At 35.1% G+C, this 12153-nt stretch overlaps 1 protein-coding gene, 1 long non-coding RNA gene and 1 pseudogene across 3 annotated transcripts; 2 read left to right on the top strand and 1 right to left on the bottom strand.

The window, feature by feature from the left end:
- Nucleotides 1-225: 225 nt before the first annotated feature.
- LOC149147105 (uncharacterized) lies at nucleotides 226-1179 on the top strand. 2 transcript variants are annotated; one of them, XR_016263710.1, is made up of 3 exons: nucleotides 226-320; nucleotides 403-519; nucleotides 695-1179. It is a non-coding gene; the product is annotated as an uncharacterized LOC149147105 (long non-coding RNA). The 2 variants fall into 2 exon arrangements; XR_016263711.1 differs by having other exon boundaries at nucleotides 770-806.
- A 4250-nt stretch (nucleotides 1180-5429) lies between these two features.
- On the bottom strand, nucleotides 5430-6545 carry LOC149147104 (cytochrome P450 750A1 pseudogene; annotated as a pseudogene).
- Nucleotides 6546-7782: 1237 nt separating this feature from the next.
- On the top strand, nucleotides 7783-10078 carry LOC149147103 (protein DMR6-LIKE OXYGENASE 1-like). Its single transcript, XM_089441716.1, has 4 exons — nucleotides 7783-8022; nucleotides 8138-8385; nucleotides 9076-9400; nucleotides 9512-10078. The coding sequence occupies exons 1-4, from the start codon at nucleotides 7783-7785 to the stop codon at nucleotides 9773-9775; spliced, it is 1077 nt and encodes a 358-aa protein (XP_089297842.1). The 3' UTR covers nucleotides 9776-10078.
- Nucleotides 10079-12153: the final 2075 nt, after the last annotated feature.

The following is a 12153-nucleotide window of genomic DNA, read 5'->3' as shown; positions in this document are numbered from 1 at the left end:
GAAAAAACTAATAGATTATATACAGTATAAATCACAATAATTACATATAATAAATGATTGACTTAACAATACACTCCATCATAATCTATTTTACACTCTTATATATATTAATTTTTTATTATACTCTATATATTTATATTATAAAAAATAATATATTAAAAAAATATAACAAAATTGATAAATTCTTTATAACTGTATTCAGCGGATTTTCCTTAAATGCAGATCTAGCTCTGTCCCCTCAAAACAACCGACATGAATACATCGATATGGTGGTCCATCCTTGTCACCACTTCTTTCTGATTCAATTCCATTCTGAAGAGGTCAAACTACCTGTGTCTTTGTCCAAATCTTAGTTTAAATAGAGCAGTTCCATATTGAATAGAATTGTTGGATCCTTTACAGCTGCAATAAGAACCGATAGTAGCATGTCTTGGGAAATCCTGTTGCAAATATTCCGTGTATGAATTGTCAATGTCTTGACTGAAGCCATTCCACTCTGGAAGAAGTCAAAAGCTACCTGTGTGTTTCTGTACTAGTTTAAAATTAAATAGAATTCAAAAACTTCTTATAACTTTTTTTTTGTTTGTGAAAATCGTTAGATTTTTTTTATATATAGAGGATTGTAGAATATATATATATATATATATATAATTTTTTTTTTTTTTCCTCTCTCTTCTCTTTTTCCGAAAAAAAGAGGAAGCAACGCTCACTGGTAGATATCAAGATGGATATGGTTGCTGCTTCTCACTGTGCCTTATTGCTTTCATAGGTGCACAACTTCGTTCACCGCCTTCAGACTTGCAGGTATTTCTAAAACTTGTTTTCCATTAAAATAATAATAATAATAATGGATCGAACACTATATGCAGTGAATTATTGTTTTATGTTCAAGATAATGGATAGCCTTTAATATTTTTAAGTTCTCGCTGGTAGCTATCTGCTTTTTGGATAAATCTTATATTTATTTAGATGTCAGGATTGATATCCATGTTACTTCTTCTTTTATAGGTGCACAACTTCATTCACCGCCTTTAGACATGCACATGCAGGGATTTCTGAAACTTGTTTTCCATAAAGATAATGGATCAAACACTATATGCATTGAATTATTGTTTTATGTTCAAGATGATGGATAGTCTTTAATATTTTTATTTTCTGGTTGGTAGCTATCTGTCAATGTCTCACCTTGCTTAACAAGGCTAATCTCATTCCATTCTGGAAGAGGTCAAAAACTACGTGCCTACCTGTGTCTCTATAAATCTTAGTTTAAAAAAGAACTAATTTCATTTTGAATAGAATTCAAAAACTTAGAACCTTTTTATTGAAGACTCTGAAATATGCTTATGATTATGTTAAAAGCAAATACTAAAAGGTCTGCATTAAGAAAATATATTTTCTATCAGGGATTGTTCTTGGTTATGTCAAGAGCAGCAAAGCTGTCTAGATGGATATGGACGTTGCTCCTTAGCCTAAGGAATTACTAATTTCATATATGCACAGCTTCATTCACACCCTTTGGACTTGTATGTATTTTTTTTCTTTTTCTATTAGGATAGTGGATGATGGATGGAGACTATACAATGGATTATTGTTATTTCTCAAGATAATTGATAGGTTTGGTTGTCTTTATAAATGTTATGGTTATTATCCATGAATTTTTTAATCAATTTTATATTTTATTTATTGTAGTAATGAGTTTAAAGCAACGAATCATAGATGCAAAAAGATAATTTATATTTGAGTTATTTACCACTAAAATTTATTTGTGTGTTTTTTTAAGTAATAGAACACTTCCAATCTGCCTCAGTGATGTAGTGAACAAAAATTTGTATTATCATTTGCTTATGAATCTCTACAATGCTTAGTGCAGAGAGGAGAAACGGAAATGTTAGAGAGAGCATGGAAAAATGTTAGACAGAGTATTTTCGTGACAAGTGGAACTTAGTAAGGAAAATTTTTCCTTCATATTCGTGCTTCAAATCTTCCAGGAATTTTCAATGTCCCCCTTAAAAGGGTTGTTCCCATTCCATTCTGGAAGAAGTCAAAACGGTCTATGTTTCTTTGCCCAAATCTTAGTTTAGAGAGTGGTTTCATATTGAATAGGATCCAAAAGCTTATAACCTTCCTGTTAAATATTGTTAGATTCATTATAATTGCATTTAGAACAGATTATTCCATTCAGGAAGATGAAAAAAACTAATTGTATCTTTCTAAAAAATCTAAAATTAATAAAATTCAAAATTTTATAACCTTCTCTTTGAAAATTGATACATTCTTTACCACAGTCACACTTGCCCAGGGAAGACACAAGGAGAATCTTTCCCTCCCAATTTCTAATGGCAGCGTCATAGATGCCAAACTCATTATTAGACCTTTAAGAGACTAGTTGTATCTGAAGCCCATTCTTGAAAACAAGCAGTCCACTTTCTGACAAAATCCATATTTTCAGACAAATGGAATAGCTCCTTTTTTGTACTCTATATTGCTGGCAATTGTACAGCTTTTTACATGACACGGTCTTCAGAATTTTGTGAAATATGTCAGAATATACTTAAGACATCCGATACCTTTAAGAGTATCACCTAGGTTGGAGGGAGGGATATTTCCGACAAAACAATGACCTACACGAAATAGGGGGGCCCTGGAGTAGCGCTAAACAATAAGGACTACGGATAAATAGGTAGGGTTGCGCGACGTCCTACCAGCAAAAGTGTTGGGTGTACTTAGCCAAACCAAAAAGCGATGTGTACCCAGCTGTACATGGGAAGAGGTGGTTTCAGGGTACTTCATAAAGCAAGGGCTAACCAGCCTGCCATAGGGCATTAAATGCCCAGGAATATGCATGCTCTATAACAAAATAACACCCAGTCTTTACTTTTAATTTATGTAGCCACCAAGGACTGTGTGTTATTTTGTTATAGACCATGCATATACCTGGGCATTTAATGCCCTATGGCAAGCTGGTTAGCCCTTGCCTAATGGAAAGAACGTTCAGGGAAAGAGGGTAGTACACAAAAATTATTTACTACTTTAATTTGACTTGAAACCATCGCATAGATTATAAGAGCTGAGGATTATCTCGAAAGCTATACATATTTATCAAACTTATTAGTGTAGTTTAGATTTACTATTAGTTTATTTAGCCGATAAGTCTTTTTATGCATCAACAATTGTCAACATTTTTACTCTGCGTCGTTCGATCAAGTGAGACACTTTCAACCGTTGATTTGAAGTGTCATCTGGCAAGCATGCACTATACTTCGAATGCTTTTTCCAAATATTGGTTGAGTTGCCTTCTTTTCACCTCTGAGTTATGCGGTGCATTGAACCTGGCCCTATTACACAAAAACTATGATCCCTTGAAGGCCCTCAGTGTTACTACATAGAGTTCCTTTGTGTCACTTTCTAGATCACCTTTGTTGTCCATTACTTCGTGACTTCGTGGGCCGACGGCAAAACGAGAAAATCACCTTAGCCTGGGCAACGTAATTTGCAACGAAGGACGTGGTCTTTGAGAAAAAATTTAGTTTATTAGGTACCGGGGATGGAAACGATACTCCCTTGCTGCTGAAAGAAGGACAGAATGTCTTCAAGTTTTATGCCAGTGGGCGCCGATATTGCCAGGGCTTGTTGGCGACCATGGAGCTTTAGAGCAGGCATGATTTGATCTCGAGGATGTATAATTCTATAGTGCCTTGTAGGGATGAGGTAAATATTGAGGTTTATGTGAATGAGGATGGTATGGATGCTGTCGTATTTGCGCTGGCCAGGAAGAACGCTGCCAAGAGTATGCACAAGGATACCAGGGATCTCCAACAGTGTGACAGCTTGCTTACGCCGCCTTCGAACCAGAAGTGGCTCAGCAAGGAGCTCATTGCAATTTCTGAGTCGCAGATCCTGTTTTCTTTCCCCTCATTTTGGTTTAAATTCTTCTTCTTTGTTTTGAGCGATGCCGAACAAACCATCTTTGATGTCAAGACACTCATTGGGAGAAAGTAAGTACTCTGATCTCTGATTTTCTCATTCATTGGACAATTATATTTATTGCAAGTCCAATTCTTGCCTTGATATTGAACCCACAAGGATGCCAATCATGAGATTGGCATGTTAAGTTAGGGGTCGAGCAACATTCTAGTTGGGGTCAGATCAGGATTTGATTTCTGCCCTGTCCAAACTTCAAGAAAATGATTTCAAACTTTTACTTGATGAGCACAATTAAATGAAAACATTTGTTTTATATAGGTTTGAAGGCAAAGAAGTTCAGAGGGATATGAAACTGGTACCATACAAGATTGTGAACAAAGATGGGAAACCTTATATTCAAGTTCAGGTACGATATGGAGAGACAAAGGTATTTAGCCCTGAGGAAATCAGTTCTATGATTTTGACTAAGATGAAGGAGATTGCAGAAGCATTCCTTGGCAAGACTATAAAGGATGATGTGGTCACTGCACTAGTACCATACAAGATTGTGAACAAAGATGGGAAATCTTATATTCAAGTTCAGGTATGAGATGGAGAGACAAAAGGAATTTAGCCCTAAGGAAATCAGTGCTATGATTTTGACTAAGATGAAGGAGACTGCAAAAGCATTCCTTGGCAAGACTATAAAGGATGCTATGGTGACTGTCCCTAGTATGCTTTCTTTTCAACCTTTTTTTTAATGAGGTTGTGGGTAACCAATTGTTGACTGCGTTGTCACTGTCAGCTTGTGGGCTTGCGCAGGTTATTTTATTGATGCACAGCGCCAAGCAACGAAGGATGCCGGTGTTATTGCTGGCTTGAATGTAGCTCGTATTATCAACGAACCCACAGCTGCAGTGATATCTTATGGCATGGACAAGAAGGGTGGAGACAAAAATATTGTTTTTTTTTGTCTTGGCGGTGGCATGTTTGATGTCAGCGTTTTGACTATTGATAACAGAGTTTTTGAGGTTTTGGCTACAAATGGTGATAGCCATCTTAGAGGTAATCTGTCTAAACTTTGTCTGGCAGTTTTACATTATGAATTTGAATGTGTGCACAGTGGTTATCATTGACTTTTTTGGTTGGCATTCGAGCTTTGAACTTACCGGGATGTACACTAATATGTAGGTGAAGACTTTGACCAAAGGATAATGGAATATTTCATCAAATTGATCAAGAAAAAGCACATAAAGGATATTAGTAAGAATAGCATAAATGAAATAAGACATTCAATGTGTTCCTTGTAATATAGATATAATCAAAACATCTAAAGAAAAGTAATTGTACAATGATGCAGTAAAAAAAAACAAGGTTTTTCACAAACCACTTAACTCTTTTAGAAAAATTCAACAATTCCAATTTAATAATCCTATCGGCATCTCTTTGTACTTTTTGGGACAATCAAAGTAACAAAACCATACAAATTAGGTAGCACAACCAGATACTTCTCAACATACATACCGTCAAAGACCTTCCTTCCTTATCTTTGGAAAAGCAAAGAGCGGAAAATGGCTTGATATAGAAGACCCACCTTCTGTCATATCCAGCTCTGATGGATCACCATCTACTCTCCAGTCAAAAGAGTGCAGCAGCTGAGCTAGTGCAAGGTCAATCATGGAAACAGCCATGGCGGCCCCTGGGCACCCTCTCCTCCCTGCTGAGAAGGGAAGCATCCTGAAATTTGATTGACCTGTCACTAAATCCATAACATGGTCATGCTCACCCAATTCATGCATGAATCTCTCCGGCTTGAAAACCAAAGCATCCACCCCCCACACATTGGGATCCCTTCCAATAGTCCACACATTCACGATTACTATTGTTTTTTTAGGTATATTGTATCCGCATACGCTCGCGGTCTCTACAGATTCATGGGGAATCGCTAGCAGCCCCGTTGGATGTAATCGCAGCATCTCTTTCACAACACATTGAAGGAACTTCATCCTTCCCACATCGGATCTGTTTACTTTGCCACGTTTTCCGACACAGGATTCTATTTCTTGCTGCAACTTTTTCAGGACATGGGGATGTCTAAGCAACTCACTCATTGCCCATTCTAACGTGGATGCCGACGTCTCCATTCCAGCGATGAATATGTCCTGTACAAACCAATGGGAAAATAGTTTATGTTGTCAATTAAAAATCAATGTAATATTGAATTGCTGAAGTTAATTTATTTGCATCTAGATTCAGGGGGTTCTTGGGAATATTTTGAAATTTGAAGGACAGGGCAGAGTGTGGTAAAGAGGGATGTCAATTATGTGACCTTCCAATAGATTTCCTAAATTTACAATAAAAAAGAATCGATTTAGCTGTTTAACTCGATTTAAGATTTCCTATCTACATACAAACATAATCAATTTAACTGCTTCCCGTTTGGCTTTGGTGTCTCCCTTTATATCATTGTTATCAGCTGTCATCTGCAGCAACACATCCACGAAATCTTTAACATGCTCTGCCTCTGCCTCTGCCGGTCCGTGGCTGTGGCCGTCGCTGGAGGGCGTGGCGACCTGAACATGAAGATGATCGTCTATAATTTTCTCAGCGAAGGCATCGTATGTTTTGCTTATTTCCACCATACGCCGCTTGTTACTTGTGTTCTTTGATGGAAGTTTTGTAATGAATGAACGAAATGTGTTCTTTGATGGAAGTTTTGTAATGAATGATTGAAAAATACATGGTGAGAGAAAAATGCATATTATGCTAATTAAGGAACGTTTTTCACTTGTTGAACTTGTAGTATACATGTTAATCTATTACTTGTGTTCTTTGATGGAAGTTTTGTAATGAATGAACGAAATGTGTTCTTTGATGGAAGTTCTATAATGAATGATTGAAAAATACATGGTGAGAGAAAAATGCATATTATGCTAATTAAGGAACGTTTTTCACTTGTTGAACTTGTAGTATTGAATTTAACACACTAACACTTTACAACAATGAACTAACAATCTTCATGATGAAAATAATAATATCGAAGATTTATCTACATAATGAAAAAGGAAATATGGGATATTCCAATCACGTTCCGAGGCATTTTTTAAAATGTAGATGTGAGAAAAGGTTGTTGTGGAAGGTGTTGTTTGTATATGGGAAATTTCTTGATCATGGTGTGTAATCTTAATGTTGATAGGTGGAAGGTGTTGTTTGTATATGAGAAATTTCATGATCATGGTGTGTAATCCTAATGTTGATAGATATGTCTACTTTAAAATGTGGATGTGAGAAAGGTTGTTGTGGAAGGTGTTGTTTGTATATGAGAAATTTCCTGATCATTGTGTGTAATCCTAATGTTGATAGATATGTCTACTAAGTGGTTCTAGTTAATGGGGCATTGATGTGAGCATTCAATATATTTTTATTCTTTATCAAAGTATTTTTTTGTTGTATTTTTGTAATTCAATTTATGCCTTACGGCGTTTCCTTTGCAACATTTGGTGCAAATGCTAGTATTATTAATTTTTTTAAGTGATTGAAAAAACTAATAGATTATATACAGTATAAATCACAATAATTACATATAATAAATGATTGACTTAACAATACACTCCATCATAATCTATTTTACACTCTTATATATATTAATTTTTTATTATACTCTATATATTTATATTATAAAAAATAATATATTAAAAAAATATAACAAAATTGTTCAACAAATATATATAAACAAAAAAATTAAATATATATAAATTTTTTAATAATTTTTTTTTCCAACTGTCCACACGAACATGTATGGTTATGCACGGCACTAGGTGGTGCGTAGCCTCAATTCAACCCATACAGAACTCTGAAGAAAGAGGGAAATTGTCGACAATGGAAAATGTGCAGAGTACCCCTGAGCTCAGTGGTATTGAAAAGCTTCTCAGCAATGGAGTGAACCATCTTGAAGTGCAGGATAAATATATACTACCTCTCCATGAGCGCCCCCATCTGTGTCAGGTGTCTTTCTCTGAGGAAATTCCGGTGGTGGATCTCAAAGGCCTCGATGGCCCCGACAGAAGCACTGTAATCCAACAAATCCGACGTGCATGTGAGCAGGATGGCTTTTTCCAGGTGAGCCTGCCATACCTCTGAAGTGTGTAATCTCACATATTTTTAAAAATTTGAGGTCAACAAATAATCTGGGCCCTTTAATGCGTAATTTTGCTTTTGACTCTGTATTATATAGATAGTGAACCATGGAGTGGCTGAAACAGTGATGAAAAACATGATAGACGTTGCCAAAGAATTTTTTGAAATGCCTGTGGAAGACCGAGCATGCTACTACTCAGATAACCCCAAGCAACGCACTTGGCTTTGTGCAAGCTTCAATCCTAGCAAAGATAAGGTCTTCAACTGGAGGGACTGTCTGACGCAACCCTGTCAACCGCTGGAAGAAGTCATCAGCTCTTGGCCTGAAAAACCTGCAGCATATAGGTAATGTATTCCACAAATTCTAATTGTAAGGTGGCATTGAATTTGTTTGTGGGAGCATATAGGTAATGTATTCCACAAATTCTAATTTAAGGTGTGATTGAATTTGTTTGTGGGAGGAAAGACTAATATCTGCGAGTTGATTGCTAAAGTTTATACAAGTGTATATATTCCAATGTTTTTACTATCACACATCTATTTGCTTAAAAGTACAGAATTGAATTTTTGTCCAGCGGAATTAAAAAGATCCCACATATATTAATCTTCTGGAATACGGAAGGCTAATATATGTGGAATTAAAAAGATCCCACATATAAAAAGATCCCTTCAAAACACGGTATCATATCACTTTTTCCAGAGTCTATGGGGAATAACAGTATAATTGTCAACTTACATCAGGTTCTTTTATCCATATAAATGGCTTCTCCATCAACAAGGGAAGATCTACTTCTACCATGATTTCTAAAGGAGCAAAGGCTTTACCAGGATTTCACTAGAGGCAAAGGCTTTTAATAGCTTTACCAGGATTTCATTAGGGGCAGAGGCTTCTAATAGCTGGAAAGATGTCATTACATGTTTTTATTCTCTAGTTGATTTCACTTGTTTCAGGGCATGCTTCGAGCGCTTGGCGTATTTTTGGTACAATAATTGGCCAAACAAGTATCAACAATCTAACTCGTTCACTTGTTACAGGGAGATTGCAAGCAAATACACAACAGAGTTGAAAGCACTATGCGTCAAACTGCTGGCAGCGATTTATGAAGCTCTAGGGCTCGATTCTGACTACTTGAATACAATTTTTGGAAAATGCAGCCAACTCTTGGTTATAAATTACTATCCTCCATGCCCAAACCCAGATCTTACCATTGGAATTGCAGGCCATTCAGATCCAGGTGGAATCACAGTTCTGATGCAGGGGGATGTCAACGGCATGCAAGTCCTAAAAGAAGATGGAAAGTGGGTCGATGTAGAACCAATACCTAACGCCTTTGTTGTCAATTTGGGAGATCAACTGCAGGTCAGACAATTTGGGAGATCAACTGCAGGTCAGACAGTCTATCATACTTCATTTAATTTCCTTGATGGTATTCATAAATAAAATTTCTAATTGTTTGTGTAAAATGAACAGGTTGTGAGCAATGGGAGATTCAGGAGTGCTTTGCATCGAGCAGTAACCAACTCTTCCACTGCGCGTATATCAATTCCTACGTTCTATCCCCCTGACATGGATTCCTTCATTACTCCTGCAGTGTCCATGATTGATGATAAGCACCCGGCTCTGTACAGAGGATATAAGTTTGGGGAGTTCTTCAAAGTTTTTTCGAACAAGCCATTACAGGGTAAGACTGTGTTGGATCAGTTCAAGATCGAAAATCCAGAGAAAGGTCGTTGAATTGATTTCTGGTGTTCAGAGTGCTAAATTCTTCATGATTTGCAAGTAGTCTTCCTTTCGGATTTGTCCAAGCATGGTACCATTGACTGAACTAAGGTTTCACATGTCTGGGGTGTGGTGTTTATAATTGGCAAGGGTTTCACATGTTTGGGGTGTGGTGTTTGTAATTGTGATATGCTACTACTAAATCTACTCTATTCATCTACCTGCTTTATGTTTTATTTGTGTACCGAGACTAGTTGCTTTAGGTTTTATTTTTGTTAGGGGAAGGGAAAAAAAAGCTAGTGTTACATGATTTCATTTATATATATTTGATGGGAGCGAATATTATACCATAATATATGAGTGTATTAGTCACTTTTGAATGAACTTGTATGCAATGCAAACATCATTTAGAGGTTAGAGATTTTGAATTTAAGGTCTATTTTAATGGTAGTTATTAACATTTAATTGGACAAGGTGCTATCATAGAGTTTTTGTTTTTTTTTTTTTTGGTAAATTTGGAAGAACATTACTTAGCATTTATATTGTAATTGATGATTAGTGATGATATAATTGAATTACTTAGAGTTTACATTGTAATTGATGATTAGTGATGATATGTCAATTATAATCAAATATTGATGATACAGATATAGTTGGTGCAAATATTGATATGTCAACTATAATCAATTATAATTAACTAATTCTAAGTGATAAGATTTATAGTAATTTATAGATTTGAAAATAAATGCTATTACTTTTATCTTTACACAAAACCATATACAAAAATATACCCCACATATAAAGAATAGACATAGAGAATACAAGGTAAGACACACCATCCATAAGCACTTTATTATAGTATCAAAAAAAAATCTTTTTTCATTACATCAATGCCATATTTGTATTCGATATTCACTTAAGAGGTAACTAGGATTGTCTAACTACCTTGGTTCGGCCCACTTCATTGAGAAATTCACTCATTTACAAATTCAACTAAACAAATTTTTAAAAAAATTATTTCATATTGTTAAAGTTTAAAAAATATAATATGAAATATATGATAAAGTATGTCTTAGTGTATAAGTTAAACATATATATTCAAAAAAATAAGAATTTCTATATGGAATTATAAATTTAATATGGACTCCTATAATGTTTGAAATAAATTTATATTGAGTCAAGAATTAAATGTTTACATTTATTTACTAACACTACAATATCTCCCTATCTTGAATTTTTATGGAGCCAACATTAAAATGTTTACACTCATTTAAGTACATTACATCTCTTCCATATTGTTTTTATTTATGTTAATTTAGCTAACATGTAAATGTTTACAAACAAACATTTACACCAGTACAACATCACCCCATACTTGACTATAAAACAACTCTTAACATAATTCTAAAAAAAATTCATTATTATGAATATAAGAAAACCTTTAAATTAACAAATTGAAATAGCAAGAACCTTTAAATTAACTATATAATATTGTTCCTTTTTTCCTTCTTTTATGTTTTTCCTCTTCGAAAAACTTAATTATTGATGTTACCAAGTAGTTAAAGCTTATTTTTGTTACCATGACTTTTTAAAGGACAAAAGCTATAATAGGCTCTCATAAGGGGCATACCTTGTTCCTGCTATTGTGATTTCTTAAGGGGAAAATGTTTTACGAGGATTTCATAAGGGGCAAAGGCTTTTAGTAGCAGGAGAAATGCTATTATATGTCATTTTCTCTAGTGGACTTCACATGTTTCACTACATGCTTGGAGCCCCACCCTATTGGTAAAATAAGTTGCCAAACTGATATCAACCATGTAACTCGTTAAATTGTTAGAGAGATACTGCAGGAAAATACACTGCGGAGTTAAGAGCACTATGCCTCAAGTTGCAAGGCAAAACCATTCTATTTAATCTCATTGAGCCTTTTAAAACGTGATGGTGTTAATAAATGAAGCTTCTAATTGTTTGTGTAAAATGGAATTTTTGTTCTGTCTTTTTGTTCTTTGGATTCAAAAACATTTATGTGGTCTGTCGCCTACTCTGGATGGAGTTAGAGGATGGGGCCCCTACCTTGAACTCGGGTCTACCACTTGGAATTTCTCCTTTTAGTGCTGTGAATACTGTCTTGGGTGCTACAACTTAATAGTCTTTGGATATTAGGGTTTCATTCATAGGTTTTTTTGAAAGTCTAAACATTGAAACCTTGGACCTTTGCAAAACCTCTTTTAACTCTTGACTATGACATCGACATTTATAGAGCATCAAGCTTGTGATCCGGATTTAAACAGGAACGCAATAGATTACAGAGATAACCATAAATACAGAGATGCGATAACCATAAAAACAGAGATGCAACGGAAATAATACTTCATTTCATTACTGTAAAATAC

The sequence above is a fragment of the Pinus tabuliformis genome, chromosome 9, assembly GCF_031772625.1.
Source record: "Pinus tabuliformis cultivar Carrire ecotype Pingquan chromosome 9, CPIR1, whole genome shotgun sequence".
Classification (NCBI taxonomy): Eukaryota; Viridiplantae; Streptophyta; class Pinopsida; order Pinales; family Pinaceae; genus Pinus; species Pinus tabuliformis.
The sequence above is the reverse complement of the archived record's forward strand: the minus strand, read 5'-3'. Positions and strand labels throughout refer to the sequence as shown.

Coding starts and splice junctions, on each gene's coding strand:
- LOC149147103 (XM_089441716.1), top strand. CDS start 7,783: ATGGAAAATGTGCAGAGTACCCCTGAGCTCAGTGGTATTGAAAAGCTT. Junction 8,386..9,075: donor GAAAAACCTGCAGCATATAG/GTAATGTATTCC, acceptor CACTTGTTACAG/GGAGATTGCAAGCAAATACA. Junction 9,401..9,511: donor ATTTGGGAGATCAACTGCAG/GTCAGACAATTT, acceptor TAAAATGAACAG/GTTGTGAGCAATGGGAGATT.